General features: G+C 34.8%; 1 protein-coding gene and 1 long non-coding RNA gene across 4 annotated transcripts in view; both read left to right on the top strand.

The window, feature by feature from the left end:
• LOC136032933 (uncharacterized) overlaps positions 1 to 20,871 on the top strand; it is a 417,461-nt gene that overhangs the window by 45,209 nt on the left and 351,381 nt on the right. The window lies entirely within an intron of this gene.
• The window catches only part of LOC136032926 (DNA repair protein REV1-like), an 82,825-nt gene that overhangs the window by 20,582 nt on the left and 41,372 nt on the right, over positions 1 to 20,871 (top strand). For all 3 annotated transcript variants that reach the window (XM_065713393.1, XM_065713395.1, XM_065713394.1), the window contains 4 exons: positions 5,311 to 5,528; positions 8,755 to 8,908; positions 9,573 to 9,783; positions 19,913 to 20,024. In XM_065713393.1, coding sequence (XP_065569465.1) covers positions 5,311 to 5,528; positions 8,755 to 8,908; positions 9,573 to 9,783; positions 19,913 to 20,024 — 695 coding nt within the window. The remainder of the gene's footprint in view (positions 1 to 5,310; positions 5,529 to 8,754; positions 8,909 to 9,572; positions 9,784 to 19,912; positions 20,025 to 20,871) is intronic.

Here is a 20,871-nt window from a genome sequence, read left to right as displayed (position 1 = left end):
CGTGGTTTCTGGAAAACAGGGAAGGAGTTATCGGATCGAGCTGAAATTTCGCGGATAAGCTCCTGGGCCGTAGGGGACCTTAACTTGTGAATTTCAGCCCGATCGGACAACGTTAAAAGGGGGGGGGTTGGAGGGTCGAAACTTTCGGGGGGTTAAGATTTTCCTATGAAACTTTCCAGGAAAATTACTCGGAGAATTCCGCATCGAATGAGTCTTCGTACACCCAGATCCGATGTCGAATGTGACCTGTAGGCGTCTAGAAAAAAAAAGTAAATGAATTTTAAGTGGCTATGCGTGGTTTCTGGAAAACAGGGAAAGAGTTATCGGATCGAGCTGAAATTTCGCGGATAAGCTCCTGGGCCCTAGGGGACCTTAACTTGTGAATTTCAGCCCGATCGGACAACGTTAAAGGGGGGCTGGGGTTGACGAGTCGAAACTTTCGGCCAGATTTTCCCTATGAAGGAAAAGTTGGAGGGGGGTGAAATTTTGCAGGTTTCTTAGTTGGAGCTCGGGCTACGAAATGCATCCCTCCCCATCCCTCTGCGACCACTGGAACCGAAGATCGCTTAACATTGTCGTGTGTCGCCTCTTTATAGAGGCACGAGTGTGCCTCCTTGATAAAGTTGTATAACTCAACTTTGAGTCATAATTCCCCGAGATAGGATTTAACCAAAATTTCTTGAAGTACTATGAACCGTTCTTGTTTTAGAGTTTTAAAAGTACTCTTCATTTCTTGAGAACAGGGGCTTGTAGATTTTCCAATGTTTTGGAAAAAGAGTGTGTGAAACTGATAAAAAAAGGAATCTTTGGTGTTTGACGTGGGTATATGAGCAATTATTGCCTTTTTTTTTTTTTATAAAAGTGGCTCTTTGTGTCTCTAGCCCAATATAAAACAAAAGTACAAAATAGAGAAAAAGATCACAGTTATGTCTTTACTAACGAATTTATATAAAACTCTCTAATTTTGAGTGATTACACCAGACTGCTCTAAAGTTTTTTCCGTCAAGACTGACTTGACTTTCTTATCTTTTTAGTTTTTCTTACTGTTTATGCATGTATTCATCAAAAGCGGTTAGAATGGTCTTTAGACACTGGAGTTCTTACGCCTTCATTTATTTGGCCAGCAATTACTTGGTTACAATTTTAATCGGGGTGGGGGGGTGGGGTGAAGATCTGGTTTTAGGACTTTAAGTCTAGAGTGCTTTCTCTCACTGGATTTGAATTGTAGTTTATAAAGACAAAAGCTTGGAATGAGTGCGGTTACGAATTCAAGCCTTTTATTTGGTCTTATAATTTTATCCTTGCCACTCAAAACTTTGATTTGTGTACATAACTTATAACTCTGAATTAAGTATAAATAATATTAATAAAGTTTATTTGTATCTTTATTAGAGTTATGCAAGAAAAAACTTACTAGTTGTGTCGTTATTATTCGTGCTAGTATTTTTACTGAGTTGTTCGTTTTGTTGTTGTCGTTGTTGTTTTTTTTTTGGGGGGGGGGACTTCCATTCTAAATTTTTAGGTTTCCAGGTCCTAAATTTCAAGGTTTCTCGTATCCTCCTCTCAGCTTTTACTCGACAATTTTCGGGATAGAAACCTTTCTAAATAGTATGCTGCTCATTTCTTCTTTTCACTGTCAGGTATGGTTGACAGTAATGCTGTTTGACAAATTCAACGAGAACCAAGCTTAATGGGTTGGTCCTAAATGTCGAAACCACAGAATTCAAATCTAGTTCAAAAAGTTGTAACTCTGGTTTTAGTATCTGTAATTTTAATATGAGATATTTTTAACTTTTTTGCAGTTCTGAAAGAATAAACACACTAGCTTTTTCAAGACTCTGCTATCTAAAGAAAATACTAACCACTTTGAAGAATGAAGTAAAAACAAAGGGTATGGAAAACTTAAAGGAGAGGTTGCCTCTGAGGCCTCTGAACCTTTGTTTTTTGTTTTTTTTTTTGGGGGGGGGGGATGCGGATACTATGAGTTGGGAGTTTACACCAAAATAATCCACGTTTTCGCCAAAAATGTCCCTCAATTTCTCTAAAAGCCCATTCACAGTGATATTTTACTAGTGCCGAGATTTAGCAAGGTCTATGGCCCAAGCTAGGTCCTAGACAAGTGTTTCGATTTTATGTCTTGTTTGTCCGTTCTCTAATACAGATTGATAAATGTCAGTAAGTTGATCTCGGCTTGTTTATTCCATATTTCGAAAATGGTGATTGGTTTTCCCCAAAGTTGGTATTTAAGAGTTCAAAAGCTTGCTAATAATAAATTATTCCTACTGTTGCAATATGGGCGTCAAAGATTAAATTTAGACAATTTAACTTTTTATTACCCCAGATCAAAAGGTGCTATAAATGTCTGGAAAATCAAATCTTTAATGTCTCGAGAATATTTAGAGATATCGAGTTGAAACTTTAAGGGGAGGTTGAACTCGTTACTATATTTTTTACTTTCAGGCATGATTAATGGTGATACTGTTTGACAGATTCAACAAGAACCAAGCCTACTGAATTTTCTTCTAAATGTAAAAAACACAGAATTTAAAACCAAATCAGAAACTTGTAACTCAGAAAACTACTATAAAAGAATAAGACAAAAAGCAAATTTGCTAGATCCTTTAATTTTTGAATTTATAACCACAAGAAGTAACAAATCAAGCTATTGAGTTTTGTTTTTCTGAATGATAATGTGGTGGTTTTTGTCTTTTTACCTAGTATTAGTATTGTTTTCTTCGGGAAGCTTATATTGACAAATGAGTGACCCCATGGATTCAAAATGAAAAGCTCTGACTGCTGCCAAGATGGGTTTTGAAAAGGTCGTGGAAGTTTCAGTAGCTAAAAATAGGTTGTATGGTTCCTCTGATCCAAATCTTCTGAGCATGCTCATGAAAGGAGTCATTATCTTGAGATAACTAAGAAAGATTTTTTTTTTAAATATTCTTTCTTAGTTGATTTTCTTTTTGGAGGCCATTGTTGGCAATCTTGTTTGGTAATCTCTTCGATGCCACTGATAAATTCTACGATGCCTTGATATTTAGAATTTAGAAGGACCTCGTGGTTCAGAGCTCATTTTTTAAATCCCAACCGGCATTAAGCCCCTGATTTTCCTTTTAAATCAATCTATTGATTCTTAGAATTTTGCTAGAGCTCATACCATATGAGCACTAGGCTCTTCCAGCCTTGTCACAAGTGCCATGTGAGCTCTTAGCTCTTGTTTATTCTTTTAAGATTTTAAAGTAGGGTATCTGTTCAGCCTTTTCTGTTGATTTTTTTTCCATATTTGAACTCAGTATTCATTACTTTTGTCGATATGGATAGTAACAAAATAACATTTATATTGCTGGAGAATACATTGAACAATATACTGTTAAAATACATATGAATTAAACAAAGAATTGTCTATTCTGTCATGAAATTAAATAAAAAAAAATAGTTTTTTTTTAACTGAAAGTAAGGAGTGACATTAAAACTAAAAACGAACAGAAATTACTCCGTATATGGAATGGGTTGTCCCCTCCGCAATCCCTCGCTCTTTACGCTAAAGTTTTATTCTTTGCCACGATTCTACTTTTTAAAACAATTAAATAAAAAAAACAAGTTTTTTAAGCGGAAAGTAAGGAGCGACATTAAAACTTAAAACGAACAGAAATTACTTCGTATATGAAAGGGGCTGCTTCCTCATCAACGCCCCGCTCTTTACGCTAAAGTTTTTTACTGTTTTAAAAAGTAGAGTTGAGAGAAAGAGTCAAACTTTAGCGTAAAGAGCGAGGCCTTGATGAGGAAGCCGCCCCTTTCAAATAACTTTTCATATAACTATATTCCCCTTTCATATAACTCCCCCTCCACCCCCACTAAATGATTCCAGAAATAGTCATAATAGAATATTTTTCTTTTATTGTGTATCATGTGATGTCATTTCATCCTTGATAACCAGTTTTCTTATATACTAACCTGATAAAGTTCAGTTTCGGCTAAGATCAATTATTATATTATATAAAATAATACTTGAAATGACAGGGCTACAGTGTCAGAAGAGTAACCATGATATTTTTAAAAGCCAGAAAAGAGGTAGCCTAGTCTTTAACATGGCATAAAATCTTCCTGAAATAGTAAGAATTGAACTTTCAGAAACTAGTCCCAATGGAAAGAGACAAAAAATCAAAATTAGGCTTAAGTGTTTTTTACCACATTCAAAAAGACTAGGTAGGCCTATAATCATGTCATCTAGCCTAGGCCGTTCCAATCTTCTTATCCACAGGAATAAGGAAGGGGCAGAGATAGTAGCTTGATAACATTTTCTAGGGTTATATTTTAGGCTATTCCTGAAAGTTTCCTTCATCTAATACAGCTAGTTTTCTTTCCAAAATAACAAGAAACCACTTGACTAAAACTTTACTGTATTTTAGGTGTAGTCTAGGGCTATATCTGGCCCATTAGGCCTAGGGGGCTGCCATGTTAGCGTTACAGGCACCCCTGTAGTCATTACTATTACATTTGACAGCATAGGATGAGAATTCACAGGATAAATTTCCTTTTCTGGTAAATAGCCCTAACCTACAACAGATTCTACACCTGATTTAATTCAGACATCAAACTTAAAGCCTTGAAATAGATCATGAAGTGATGTGGGCTATATTTTGTTACCTTTTGAAACCACCTTAATCAGAAAAATAGCCTAGGGCGCACATCAACTTTTTTATTAGTTCGGGATGGAGATCAATATCAGCAAGACCGAAGTTGTGGTAACTACGATATATGAACTAGACAATTCACCCGTCATCATCATAGTCGAGAGACAGGTTGAAATGGTTAACCAATTCCTGTACCTTGGTAGCCTATTCTCCTCTGATAGCTGCCATAGCTCTAACGTGAAATTTCGACTCGCACTTCCTGGCCAAAAACTAGCAAAACTCTGGAAAAGTAACCATTTACCCAACAAGCCCAAAATGTGCCTATTCAACAGATTAGTGATTCTCACAGTCACGTATGGATGCGAAACATGGACACTGAAAACCGAAGACGAAAGAAAACTTCTAGCTTGTGAGATGAGATCTCTCTGATGCATTGCTAGAATGAAATGTGATTTCATTGGTTTTTCTTATTTAAGTCTTCAAAAAGAATATGCTACACTGAAAACATTTGTAGCTACTTTATAGTCTTGTTTAAATTACTAGAAACACAAAATACGCCAATTCGTCGTGGCCACAATGATATGCACTAATTCTGCTTTATTCTATTTGTTTAAAAATTGCTAGGGCAATTAGAAAAAAACGTTTTAGTTTTGCTTATCTATTTATCATCTTTAAGGTCAGGCATTAAAGCTATGCCCAGAGCTGCGCACAATTCCTTATGACTTTGAAGGCTACAAGGACGTTGCTTTTCGTCTTTATGACACAGTTGCTGAATATACCCATCAAATTGAAGCAGTGAGCTGTGATGAAATGTATGTGGATGTAACAGATGTATTAAGAGAGACTGGGTGTGAACCGTTAGAATTTACCAGCCACCTGAGACAAAAAATTTATGTAAGTTGGTATTCTAGTAGGGACTTTATGTCCAGTAAGGTAATTAGTGTCGACACGCTCACTCATTGAAAATATTTTTCGGGGTGGGGGGGGGGGTGTAAGACGATGTTTTCAGATCTGCATCATATTGTTGTTGTTTTCTTTTGTAAAAAGAATACATTTTTTTATAGCAGTCATAACGTTGATGTTTTTGACTACATAACACTAATTACCTTACAGAACTCTTTTTGCCGAAAAACTGCTTTATAAAGCATTGATGTAATGTAATATTTTTACAAAAAAAGGGAAAACTAAGACAGACAACTCATGCCTAGTATAGTATCGGCAATGCTTAATCAATACCATTTAAAAAAGACCAAGAAATTGGAAAAATTAATGAAAATTTTTAACGGACAAACACCGTAGTCCTATAGTGGCGTAGTGGGTTTGGCCTCTGCTTGGTAACATGAGACCCAGAGATTGAACCTGGCTGTGACAATACACTGCAGGGCCGACGCGAGGACCTTAGTAGTCAAGAAGCGTCATTAATCCGATTATTATTTTTGTTTTTTGAAAAACGCCATACAAAAAGCAATGCGTGAATTTGACTGTAGTAAAAGAAGTACGATATTAAGGATCAGGAATCTATCATTTCAAATTACTTTGGATGCCTCCCGATTAAAGGACGACATAGGAAAGAAAAATTAGAAAAGGAAAAAAAAAATACTAAATTAGCTCAATAAAAACGGACAAATGGGAAAAATTTAGAACTAGTGACAATGAAAACAATTATAAGAATGAGCTGTAAAAGGCTGTAAAAGCTAAGCAATAAGTTTACTGAAAAAATGAATACATGATTATGTGAAGAGAAAGAGTTTCGATTTCATATTCTCAAAGAGATAATTCAACATTCTTCATGTGTCATGATACAGCAGTACGAGATCCGAAAGAAGGTTACTTTTGGATTACTTTCGATCTTTTGGATCTAGTTTTGTTATAATTTTGATGTTACTATTAGACTAAATTTTTTTTCTGGAAAACTGTTGGTAATTCGTGAACTTTAGAAAATCATTTCCACTCTGCTTCTTGATCCTTTTACTGGATAAAAGTTTTGAACCTCATATCGTTATCGAATGATAGACAGCTTATAACGAGAAAACAAATAGTGGAAAAACAGCACTAGTGCTACGTAACACGATTTATTTTTTCGGAATAGAAATGTCATTCTGTGTAGTTTTATATTTGTATTTTAAATCTTTAGTAAAATTATCTTCGTAAGAAATACAAAAAAACTAACAAACATAAATAATAACAAAGTTAATAAATAAGTAAGCAATAACAAATTCTAAAATACCAATAAAAATAGTAAATGATAAAGTAATAATAATACTAATAAAATAATGAATATTAAAAACAATAATAGAAATATAAAAAAACAAAATAAATATAATTAATTTAAAATACGGTGTCTTTAACGCTTTATATGCTGGGCAAATTTTGTTCAAAATCTTGTGTTTTTAGATCTCAGCATGAAATAGTGATCGTGGTTTATGACTGAATAAAAATATCAAATTGATGTAAATATGGTATTTTGATAAACTGGATGCACACAGTGTCATTTGACGTACTTTTACTGTCTTCTTCCAATTTATAGCTCTATGTCATGTTGTCCATATCCATCTCCCTGTTAACACTCCTGGAGCTTATACTGCGAAAATGTTTTGATGGATCAGAGACGAAACTGTTCAGCGCCTTTCCCTTCCCGAACTAAAAACTTGAGGTCTCCTCGCCCAAACTTTCTCCTTTTTTCTTAACAGTACCTGAAGGTTTCAGCTTCATTCCCCAAGCCATACACAAGATATTAAATATAGGCTATTTTCGATGACCTGAAAGTTTTAATTCCGTTTCACAAGTTGTCCCTGAGATTTTGTAGATTTGGTATTTTGATCACCTGATGCACATAGTGTCCTTTGATTTACCTCTGTCCTTTGATTTATCTGTAATTATCCAAAGATTACATGACCTATAGGAGCTTATTATGGAAAAATATTTTTTTGGATAAGAGACACAAAATTTTTTATCCCCTTCCTCCTTACTGTGACGCAAAGCTTTGAAGTCCTCTTGCCCCATCCACTTTTGCTTTCCCGAGACTTTCTTTAAGTCGTTACTTCAAACCCCAAGCTGTCCTCAAGATATTGCAGAGGCAATTTCGATGGCCTAGATACACATAGTGCCTTTGGATTAACCTTTGCCTTCTCCTCTAAGTTAAAATTGAAGGTCCATTTAACCCCTTCATTGAGTCTCCATGAAATCTCCAGCTTGATCTCCAAACCTATTCCCAAGATACTGCAGACCATTTGAAGACTCTGGTGCACACATAGTCTTTTGGGTTACTCAGTACGCGTTTTGAGTATACTCATGGTTAATTCTGGGAATTCTGATCTACCGAACGATCCGTACGAGGACCTTGCTGATCAGAAAACTAAGTGCAAACCTAACCACCTTTTCTACTGTAAACTAGCTGTGGACAATGGGTAATTCAAACAATTCGCAGCCATTATCCTAGGGTAGTGGGGAGTGATTCCAACCCTGGAGGGACGACTCGTCTAGAAATTAGTCACAGTTCACGAATTCACAGCACAAAGAAATCTTTCAAGACAAGTTTGATTCTTTTACTGATGCCTGCTGGTTCATGGCCACTGATTTTTACGTTTCATCCATTGAGCTAGGTGAGTCGGCTCCAGTAACCCACAATGCGTTATGTCATGCAATATAAATTTTACAGGAGAGTGGAAACTAAATAATGTGTGTAAGGTTTGCTGACTGTTATTAATGATCGGTCGATTGTACCGGCAGGGATCCAAGATACGGTTAAATTAATCTTAATATCTAAAACAACATCTCCTAACAGTGTGAAGTGAGTGAGAAGTGAGGATATACCGCTTTTTAGAATCTTATTAACTAAATAAGATAGGGAAAAGGATAGTGACCTGACTGATACGAGTTGCTGAGTTTGGAGGGTCTACTGTAAACCTAACTTTTACATAAGATGTCACATCATGTCTATTGGCTGGTGCAGCTTAAGTTTCTGTTAAACAAGTCATGTTGTATCAGTTCAAGGCTTATAATTCACATTCCGTATTCCAGAAGTTACTTTAATTTTTTGACCTTTTGGAATATCAAATAGGAGATTTCGAAGCTAAAGCTCTAATTCTAGTATCATTACCTCCACTCCTCTGTATTGCAGGAGAGAACCAGATGCACAGCTTCAACCGGCTTGGGTCCAAATCTTTTACTGGCACGCATGGCCACAAAAAAGGCAAAACCAAATGGGCAGTATCATATTTTGGCGAAGGAAGCCAAGAATTTCATGGCCTCGCAACTGGTTGAAAGCTTACCGGGTAATGGCGTTTTGCTCAATTTTTACACTTTCTCATTCCTATTTAAATTCAATGAGAAATACTTTTAATAAACCTACATACGTAGGACTGCAAATTTCTAATGCCTTTAGGAGCGGAAATTCATTTCAGAATAGGACAGGGTGGGTCAAAGGTGACCCTAAAGTAAATTTATCATGGAGTTTTCCTGTTTACAAGTAATATTTTTGGCATGCTTTCTTTTGTAGAAGAATAATACAACGAAGCATAAAGCTGACAACTGTAACATCTATGTATGTTTATTTTGAATAGGACGAATATACTAAGCCATTGCTATTTCCACGAATCAAATAAAGGACAAGTATGGGCAACTAGTAATTTATGGATTTTGTTTTTGAATAGGAATGAGTCACAGAGAGGCATGTACAAGGCTATCAATATTTATACGGAGTAAGAAAAAAGCATGAATGTAAATATAGTACAAGTATTTGAAGTAAGTAATTAATATAGCGTATCTAGGATGCAAATGAATCACTTAGGTGTGTACTACGCTTTTGCTGAATTGGAATCCTACATGGCCGAAATTCATGTGAATTATTTCCTTGAATAGTTTTTGCTTACATTTATGTTGTTTTGGTCCTTCCTTTGACTTTTTTCGTTGAAATAAATATCTGTGCATTCTTTATAGGAGTTGGGAGGGCTACTACATATCGCTTACAATCTCGTGGGATCAGGACTTGTGACGATCTTCAGAAGATTTCCTTGTCAGTGCTGCAAAATGATTTTGGTGTAAAAACTGGTGAAACACTATATAGACATTGCAGAGGAGAAGATCCAAGGAAACTAGAAACTGAGCATGTTCGAAAATCTATATCGGTTGCTGTTAACTATGGAATCCGGTGAGTTATGTTATATTTTGGAAAACGTTCAACTGTTTATGCTTTTTTTGGTATATATTGAAATATTATATTTTTAGAAGTATTCAATTGTTAATGCCTTTTTCTATATATCTATATATATAAAAATAAGTTGTCTGTCTGTGTGTCTCTCTGTCAGGTGACGTCATGTTTCTGTGTCGACTGACGTCATGAAGTTAGTTGTCGTCATTTTTGCTATGACGGTGACGTCATTAAAGATATTTAAGACATATATGTTCACGTAGAAATCTATTAATGTTTAAGTTTAAAATGACTGATGAACTTACAATGGCAAAAGCCGATGAAGATGCTCAAAGAGTCTATGCCAAAAAACTTGCTGCTGATAGAGAAAGTCAGAAAAGAAAGCGTGCCGAGGAATCAAAAGAACAGCAAGGACACAGGCTTGAGGCTAAAGAACGCAAAACTGCGCAGTTAGATGAAGATCCACCTGGACAGCGAGAGTCAAAACATATCAAAACTGAAAATGATAGCGATGATGATTGGGTTTGGGATTTTGACTTGGATAAGGTCATCAATGCCTACCAGATTTTAGTTAAAAAAACAAAGGTTCGGCGATATGTATTTCATAGTGAAGCTGAAAATAAAGAAGAAAAAGAAAACTGAAAAAAGAAAAAATGTAAAAAACTAAAAAATACTAAAAAGAAAAAACACTCAAAGAGAAATTACAGACCGGGACACAAATGACGACCGGGACAGAGGGAATATAAATAACGACCGGGACACTCAAAGAGAAATTACAGACTGGGATACCGGGACACAAATGACGACCGGGACACAGGGAATATAAATGACGACCAGGACACAGGTATTTAAGAATATCGTTCAAAGACAAATTTTTAATTGTAAGAAGACCGTTGAAAGAGAAATTTCTAATTGTAAAATGACTGAAGAACCTACAATGGCAACGGTACCACCATCGAAGTAGATAACCAGTGGGTTGTTCCATATTCCCCATTATTATCAAAAACATTTAATGCACACATAAACGTTGAATACTGTAACTCCGTAAAGGCAATCAAATACATATGTAAATACGTCAACAAAGGCAGTGACATGGCAGTTTTTGGCTTGCAGCCCGAAATCAAAGATTTCGACGAAATCGTACAATACCAGGCTGGAAGATACATAAGCAGTAATGAAGCTGTTTGTCGAATTCTTTCATTTCCGATACATGAACGTAGTCCAGCTGTTGTTCACTTAGCGGTACATTTACAGAATGGTCAACGTGTTTATTTCTCGGAAACCAACGTGCAACAAAGAGCCCTGAATCAACCGGATACAAAATTAACAGCTTTTTTTTCGCTTTGCAAAAATGATTCTTTTGCAAAAAAACTGCTGTATACTGAAGTGCCTTCGTATTACACGTGGAATACTAAAAATAAAGTATTTGAACGTCGAAAACAGGGTAAGTCAGTCGACGGCCAACCTACCATCTTCAAAGATACCACGATAGGAAGACTCTACACCGTTCACCCCAATCAACATGAATGCTTCTTTCTACGCCTGCTTTTGGTGAATGTACCCGGTCCGACATCCTTTGAGTATTTGAGAACTGTAAACGGTACTATACAAGACACTTACCGTAGTGCATGCCAAGCTCTGAATTTATTGGAGAATGACCAACACTGGGATAACTGCATCAATGACGCGTGCGAAACGTCAACCCCAAGTCAAATTCGTGCATTGTTTGGCATCATTTTAACAACTTGCTCTCCATCAGCTCCTACAGAGTTATGGGAAAAATATAAGTCAAAAATGTCCGAAGATATACTCCATCGAAAACAGTTAGAGACGTCAGATATGACTTTTGATTTTACATCAGAAATTTATAACTACACTTTAGTTATTATAGAAGATTTGTGCGTACGTATGGCAAAGAAACCTCTTCAGGATTTGGGAATGCCTTCACCTAACCGTATCGCTGCTGTTTCGACATGTGTAGAATTGGATCGTGAACAAAGTTACAGTACGAGTGATCTATTGTCGTATGTACAAAATAACATTTCCAAGTTAACGTCGGAACAAAAAGACATTTATGATACGATAGACTCAATTTCAGGACGTATACAACTACCTGCTGATTTCTGTAATTTAGTGACGTCCAAAAATGAATTGATTGAAAAAGTATTTCCGAATATTCTAAAAAATTATAAAAATAATAAATGGCTAAGTGAAAGAGCGATTCTCGCACCCAAAAATATAGACGTCCACGAAATCAACAATATTGTTTTGACCAAGATTCGAGACCAGGCAGTCCTTTACAAGTCAGTCGACACAGTTTTGGAACCAAATGAAGCGGTTAATTATCCATCTGAATTTTTAAATTCCATAGATCTTTCAGGGTTTCCACCACACGTGCTACAACTAAAAATAGGCGTATCAATAATACTTTTAAGAAATATCAACCCACCAAAGCTTTGCAATGGCACGCGACTTGCCGTAAAAAAAACAATGGAAAACCTAATAGAGGCCACAATCTTGACAGGGCCTTTTGAGGGTGAGGCTGTTCTTATTCCTCGCATTCCCATGATTCCAACGGATCTGCCTTTTCAATTTGAAAGATTGCAATTCCCAATTCGATTAGCATTTGCAATCACCATTAACAAAGCTCAAGGTCAATCATTAGAAAAATGTGGTATAGATCTTAATACTGATTGTTTTTCCCATGGACAATTGTACGTTGCATGTTCGAGGGTCGGTAAACCTGACAATCTATTTATATGCAGCGACAATTGGACAGCGAAGAATGTTGTATATTCGCAAGTTTTACGCAGTTAATTTGTATTGTATCTATCTATCTATCTATCTATATAAAAACGAGTTGTGTGTATGCATGTTTGTTTGTTTGTAAAAAGAGCGTTTGCATATGACGTCATTATTAGTACATACGGCTTTGTATATGCACAGACAATGGGAAAGCCAAGAATGTTGTATATTCGCAATTTTTACGTAGTTTAACTCCTGCAGACGAAATGAATGCTTGCCTGAAAAATTCTAATTTATGGGCACACGTAAAAATATTAAAATTCACTACAAATATGCGTGTCCGATTGCAAAACGATGACTCTGGTCAAACATTTTCAGATCAATTGCTGGCAATTGGAAACGGAAAGCTCCCAGTAGTGGGAAAGCCAAAAATGTTGTATATTCGCAATTTTTACGTAGTTTGAAACACATATATAAATCTATCTATATTCACAGGTGGGACACAGGGACACAACTACAATGGCGCGTAACGACTTACGCGCGCGGGGGGGCTTGGGGGGCGCGAAGCGCCACCCCAACAGCTAGTATATATATATATATATATATATATATATATATATATATATATATATATATATATATATATATATATATATATATATATATATATATATGTATATCTATATATATAAAAATAAGTTGTCTGTCTGTCTGTGGATGGATGGATCAGGTGACGTCACCTGAAAAAACTGGATCAGGTGACGTCAAAACTGAAAAAACTAAAAAAAGGCAAAAACTACAAAAAAAACTAAAAACTAATAAAAAAATAAAAAAGCTAAAAAACTAAAAAAACTAAAAAAAGGCAAAAACTACAAAAAAAACTAAAAACTAATAAAAAAGCTAAGAAACTAAAAAAAACTACAAAAAGGCAAAAACTACAAAAAAAACTAAAAACTAATAAAAAAGCTAAGAAACTAAAAAAACTAAAAAAAGGCAAAAACTACAAAAAAAACTAAAAACTAATAAAAAAAATAAAAAAGCTAAAAAACTAAAAAAACTAAAAAAACTAAAAAAAGGTAAAAAACTAAAAAAACTAAAAAAAACTAAAAAAAAAGGAAAAAAACTGAAAAATAAGCTAAAATAAAGGTAAAAACCAATAAAAAACTAAAAAAAAAACTGAAAAAACTAAAAAAAGGCAAAAACTACAAAAAAAAACTAAAAACTAATAAAAAAAGTAAAAAAGCTAAAAAACTAAAAAAACTAAAAAAACTAAAAAAAGGTAAAAAACTAAAAAAAATAAAAAATAAAAAAAACTAAAAAAAAGGAAAAAACTGAAAAATAAGCTAAAATAAAGGTAAAAACCAATAAAAAACTAAAAAGAAAAAAGGAAAAAACTAAAAAAAATTTTCATCTAAAAAACTAAAAAAAACTAAAAAAGGTAAAAACTAAAAGAACTAAAAAAGAAAAAAATAAATGACGAAACTCAAAGAGAAAGCGACCAGGACAAAAGGAATGTTCGATTAGCAATCAACAAAGCACCGGGACACAGGGAGTATAAATGACGACCAGGACATAAGTAAAAAAAAAAAACTATCTATATATATAAAAATAAGTTGTCTGTGGATCTGTGGATCGTGGATCAGGTGACGTCACCTGAAAAAACTGGATCAGGTGACGTCAAAACTGAAAAAACTAAAAAAAGGCAAAAACTACAAAAAAAACTAAAAACTAATAAAAAAAATAAAAAAGCTAAAAAACTAAAAAAACTAAAAAAAGGCAAAAACTACAAAAAAAACTAAAAACTAATAAAAAAAATAAAAAAGCTAAAAAACTAAAAAAACTAAAAAAACTAAAAAAAGGTAAAAAACTAAAAAAACTAAAAACTAAAAAAAACTAAAAAAAAGGAAAAAACTGAAAAATAAGCTAAAATAAAGGTAAAAACCAATAAAAAACTAAAAAAAAAACTGAAAAAACTAAAAAAAGGCAAAAACTACAAAAAAACTAAAAACTAATAAAAAAAGTAAAAAAGCTAAAAAACTAAAAAAACTAAAAAAACTAAAAATACTAAAAAAAGGTAAAAAACTAAAAAAAATAAAAAATAAAAAAAAACTAAAAAAAAAGGAAAAAACTGAAAAATAAGCTAACATAAAGGTAAAAACCAATAAAAAACTAAAAAGAAAAAAAGGAAAAAACTAAAAAAAATTTTCATCTAAAAAACTAAAAAAAAACTAAAAAAGGTAAAAACTAAAAGAACTAAAAAAGAAAAAAATAAATGACGACACTAAACTAAAAACTAATAAAAAAACTAAAAAATCTAAAAATCTAAATAAGCTAAAAAAGAAAAAAAAAGGAAAAAAATAAAGGAGAAAAACAAAACTAAAAAACGAATGTATATACAGACCGGGACACCGGGATACAAATGACGACCGGGACACAGGGAATATAAATGACGACCGGGACACAGGGACACAACTACAACAGGGACACCGGGGGAAACAGGGGGATGTAAATGACGACCGGGACACCGGGACAGGGAATGGTCGATTAGCAATCACCATCAACAAAGCTCAAGGGCAATCATTAGAATCATGAGGTATAGATCTGAATACAGATTGTTTTCCCATGGACCATTATATGTTGCATGTTCAAGAGTCGGTAAACCTGACAATCTATTTATATGCAAAGACAATGGGACAGCAAAGAATGTTGTATATTCGCAAGTTTTACGTAGTTAAAACCATATATATATATATATATATATATATATATATATATATATATATATATATATATATATATATATATCTATCTATATTCACAGGTGGGACATAGGGACACAACTACAATGGCGCGTAACTATTATGGCGCGTAACGACTTACGCGCGCGGGGGGGCTTGGGGGGGGCGCGAAGCGCCCCCACCAACTAGGTGTTGGGGTGGCGCGAAGCGCCACCCCAACAGCTAGTATATATATATATATATTAGGATATATTTCTTCCTCTCATTTCCTGTGTTCCTAAACCTGCTATTTTCTACCTACGTCTTTTCATGTATAGAAGGAATACTTTTTTTTTATCTCTTACACAAAACCTGAATTTCACCTTTATTGGGTTTGATAGTCAGAAGTTTCATTTTACAAGTTAACTGTAATATATATTCGTATAGAAATAATGATTTCGGATTTGATATTACGATTATAGTAATATGGTTAGACAAAAGAGCCTCTAAACAGCAAGTGGACAATCTTTTGAAACAGAAGTAGGTACATTTTGTACCTACTTTGTATCTGGAGATGTCTGGGGACGGTAAACAGGAAGGGTGTGCGAAAGCACAGTATGGTTGGCCTAGCTGAAGAACCAAAAAACGGAGATCAGCATCGCCGGTACGAACTGTAAAGTCCAATGCTGTATTCTTTACTTTTTTTATAACCAAATTTTAAAAATGCGCTTTCGAAATACATTAGAATTTTCATATGAGAAAAAATGAGAGTAAATTTTATGCCAAATGTTACGTTCCATGTTGAACCTAAAGGTAAAAACTAATAACGAAAATAACTTTATGGGAAATTGAGGGAAAAAAACCTAAAAATTGTTGATAGAAGGTTAATTTGAAAGCTAATTCTATCATTTAATCACTCTTTATAAGGCTATTTTAATAGAACTAAAATAAAATGCAATTTATTTTTCTCAAAAACTGGTTTTTTTGTGTGGCCTTTCCGAATTATATCTGTAATGTGTAAATTACGTTACAAGTAAAGACAATAGCTGGGTATAAAAGGTTGGAGCACTTCCAATGCTGTGAGATGGTTCGGGGTCTCCGCTCCGTCATAAATTCCTTTCTTCGTCCCTATCCCCGACAAGGAGATTCTTTCGGTGGAACTTTCATGAGATTTCCTAACCAAAACCTTGACTGATAATGGCGCTGCAGGGTGACCTTGGGGAGTGGCATCCCAGAGGAAATTAGCCTAGTAAACGACGCAGCATTTCCGATTGATTCTGATGGATAAATGATTCTTCTGGGTTTAGTTGGAGTTTTGGGCTGAAAACACTCTTCTTAGCAGAATTACTTACTATGGGTTGCATCCACGTAAAAGCATAATATTTGTTGGCATGAATGTATAATGAGTTTGAGGTAATAGGCTTGAGATTGTCTGTGCAAGATTTTGACTCTTGTTGATATAAGAGCATCACCAAGCGAGGAAAACCGTGTTATGACTAAGATGGGCCTAGGTTTGGACAAAGCCTCCATTCACACTGGAGGTCCCAGGGACCTTCTGCTGTCCGGCTCTAAGCCGGCTTAAGTGCTTTGTGTAGAATTGAGAGACCATTGCTTTTCCTGAGGCCCTAATAATTTCAATGATCTACATTATGAAAATTTCAAATTGGAATGTTAAAAAACGACTGTCGCGTCGACATTTTGAGTGACGAATTCAGACGCTTTGAACTGGACTTCCTAGGAGTTTTAGACTCCTAATACCCATATCCCAAGGGCAGGAAACATTAAATTAGGTAATATAGAATCTATTTAGTCAGGTGGGAAGGATAGAGTGCGTAGGCAGGGATTAGGGCTCATGATAAATAAGGAAGCTGCTAAGTCTTGTTGAGGTGGGGAAGGTATTAGTAATAGAATGCTAGTCGCTCATTTAATGACTAAATAGTGCAGGGTATCAGTCATAGTAGTATACGCCCCTGTACAACTGGCTGGTGGAGATAGTAGTGAGTCAGGTGAATTTTACTTCCGGTTTTTTAAATGAAAGTAAGAAGCGACATTAAAACTTAAAACAAACAGAAATTACCCCGTATATGAAAGGGGCTTTTCCTCCTCAACGCCTTGCTCTTTACGCTAAAGTTTGACTCTTTCTCTTAACTCTACTTTTTAAAACAGTAAAAAAACTTTAGCGTAAAGAGCGGGGCGTTGAGGAAGAAAAGCCCCTTTCATATACGGAGTAATTTCTGTTCGTTTTAACTTTTAATGTCGCTCCTTACTTTCATTTAAAAAACTTGTTTTTTTTTTTATTTAATTTCTGGACGTTTTTGAATTAATTCATGTTTTGATCTTGGCTCTCCGCACATAAATAATTAAAACGAAATTTGCATATTTTTTTTTTTTTTGGCTAAATGGTTTTCTCATAGTTTTAATCGGAAGATTTAGAGAAAAAAGGAGCGAGGGAGGAAGCCTAGTTGCCCTCCAATTTTTTGATTACTTAAAAAGGCAACTAGAACTTTTAATTTTTTACGAACGTTTTCATTAGTAAAAAATATACGTAACTTACAAATTAACTTACGTAACGAACTTCTATATTCGTATGTTTTAATTGCGTATTTGAGGGGGTTCACCCCTCGTCGATACCTCGCTCTTAACACTAAAGCTTAAATTTTGTCCCAATTCTTTAAGAATGACCCCTGGATCACAAAGGCCGTAGAATAAATAGTTGAAATTACTAAAAATACTTTAGCGTAAAGAGCGAGGTATTACGAGGAGGTAAACCTCTCATATGTATAATAATTTTTGCTTGTTTTAAGTTTTAATGCTGCTCCTCACTTTCAGTAGAAAAAAACTTTTCATATTTATTTTTTATTTATTTTTTAAATAATGTGAGAAAATCCTGCGCCCCCTTCATTGAAAGTCTCTTCCCCCGTGAGAAGTTCCTCCATGGAAAGATTCTCCCACGTAACCCTCCCCACAACTCTCCCTCCCAAACCAAAAATATCCCCCCTGAAAACGTCTGTGCACTTCCCAGTAACCATTACTATGTGTAAACACAGGTCAAAGTTTGAAACTTGCAGCCCCTCCCACAGGGACTGCGGGGGAGTAATCCCCAAAGACATAGCTGTTAGGTTTTTCGACTATGGTGAATAAAATGGCTATCTCAGAATTTTGATCCGGTGACATTTGGGAAAAAAGAGCGTGGGAGGGGGCCTAGGTGCCCTCCAATTTTTGGTCACTTAAAAAGGGCACTAAAACTTTTAATTTCCGTTAAAATGAGCCCTCTCGTGACATTCTAGGGCCACTGGGTGGATACGATCACCCCTGGGGGAAAAAATAAACAAAAAACAAATAAACACGCATCCGTGATTTGTCTTCTGGCAAAAAATGTGAAATTCCGCATTTTTGTAGATAGGAGCTTGAACCTTCTACAAAAAGGTTCTCTGATACGCTGAATCTGATGGTGTGATTTTCGTTAAGATTGTATGGCTTTTAGGGGGTGTTTCCTAAAATGTTTCCTATTTTCTAAAATGAGGCAAATTTTCTCAGGCTCGTAACTTTTGATGGGTAACTTTTGAAGCTTATATATTTAAAATCAGCATTAAAATGTAATTTTTTTGATGTAACTAATGGTATCAAAATTCCATTTTTTAGAGTTTCGGTTACTATTGAGCCGTGTCGCTCCTTACTCCAGTCCGTTACCACGAACTGTTTGATTATAATGTACGGATCGGTAGAAATAGGGGTATATGGTGTCCTGGACTCGGTAAATTTGGTGTAGGGAAAGAAAACAGTAATGGCTACAGACAACTGCAATTTGTAGGTATTACAACCTAGTTATAATCAATGCCGTGTTTGATATTAAAATGGCCCGTAAATTAATGTTGTATTCACATGATGGTAAGACAGTTAACCTTATTGACTATTTTATTATAAACCAAAGAATGGCTGGATCGATACTAGGGTATATGAGAATGCTGTTACTGATTTTAAAAGTAAAGATCACCATCTAGTAGTTTTGGGGATCAAATTAAAGCTTAAATTCAGGAAGGGCAACTACCTTCTGGGAAGCCATGAAGCTGGTAAACAGGTGAGAATTTGAGAGAAAATTTCCAGGAACAGTTGAATACTAAACTGTAGAGTTCAAAACTTGACAATGTAGAAGATGGATGAAAAAACTTATGTAAAATAGTTTGTGAAGTCGCTGATGCTGTCTTAAGGAAGAAAGTTAGAAACACAGCTGCGAATATTAGTGGAAATGCCTTGGACGTGAAGATTTATTTTGCAAGAAAGAATTAGTGACAGTATTAAAGGATAAAAATTAGTAAGGCCCCAGCCGCTCTTAGTGGGGTAAATATAAAAGAGTGTCTTAAATATGGTGCCTGTGACTTTAGAAATAAGTTACGCTTGTAGCTGGTTTCGTATTAGATCAAGTGTCAAAAAGGGCTGCGTTCTATTTCCATTTATATGGATCATTTTGATGGACTTTGTCCTAAAGAGCACAACAAAGGCAGTGAGATAACACGGAATCAAATGTGGAAGTAAACTTTTCTTAGACTTAGCTCTTCAAAAAGGGGAATTCACCTTGCAATACGATTTTGAAGTTACAAACTGTATATGAAATCCCTGATTTTAGGGCTTATGCTGATTTTTTATTATTTTTTTTTTTTTTATTTTAGTTTTGTCGATGAGAATGAATCAAAGAAGTTCCTTCATGATCTTTCTGAAGAAGTCTCTAAAAGGATGGTAGAAGCAAAAGTTACTGGAAGAAAAATAACTCTGCAAGTTCTCGTAAGTTGGGCTAATTTAGGTACTGTCACCATTGCAATTATCTTACCTATTGAATGTTCAATTGATTTTTTTTTATTTATCTACGCGTAAACGGAAATAAAACTATTTAAACAGACTTTAAAAACATATTTATCTTCAAATGTGCTGAAAAGTAAAAATTGTCTTTTCTTGCTGCCTGGGAAAATTAAAATTTTTCAAAGCTAAAAATAAAAGCTTGGGAAAACCGTACCATTTTTATAGTCATTTAACTGCTTTTACGACACTATCCATTTGTATGAACATACCACATCGCATGAATATCAGAAAGTGGTACCGAGTTTCTATGTTATGACTGTCCCACGCCTTCATTTCCATTCCTAAAAATAAAATAAAAGTTCTTGAATAATAGGGAATAAATTTCTTTACTTTTTAGCATATTTGGAGCCTGAAGCATTCGGCAAATCTTATGGTCAATTTTCGTCCCTTCATGCTTAAAATGTACTCTGTAATAATTCGCTCTCTGTAAACTCCAAATCTTTCGCAATTGTATTTCGTCACGTGCCGGTTGCCGTAAGCAATTCTGGCAAGGAATGCTTTGCTTGCTGATGAAAAACAAAGTTTTCCTGAGGGAAATAAAGAATGAAATTGAAGCTTGAAATGATAAAAAATTGTCCCTTCTCATTCAAATAAGTTTCTCATTGTCCCTTCTCATTGTCCAAATAAGCTTCCTCTTATTTATAGAATTACACAAAACCAGCGCTTTATTGGAAACACAAAACTCGCGCAAAAAAGCAGAATGTTGTTCAAGGAGGAGAAAAGTCTTTAAGTAGCCAGCAGTAAAGGTTAATATTTAAGGCTCTAAATAGTC

This window comes from Artemia franciscana, chromosome 11 (genome assembly GCF_032884065.1).
Source record: "Artemia franciscana chromosome 11, ASM3288406v1, whole genome shotgun sequence".
In the NCBI taxonomy this organism is placed as follows: Eukaryota; Metazoa; Arthropoda; class Branchiopoda; order Anostraca; family Artemiidae; genus Artemia; species Artemia franciscana.
This window is presented reverse-complemented; position numbering and strand designations above follow the sequence as displayed.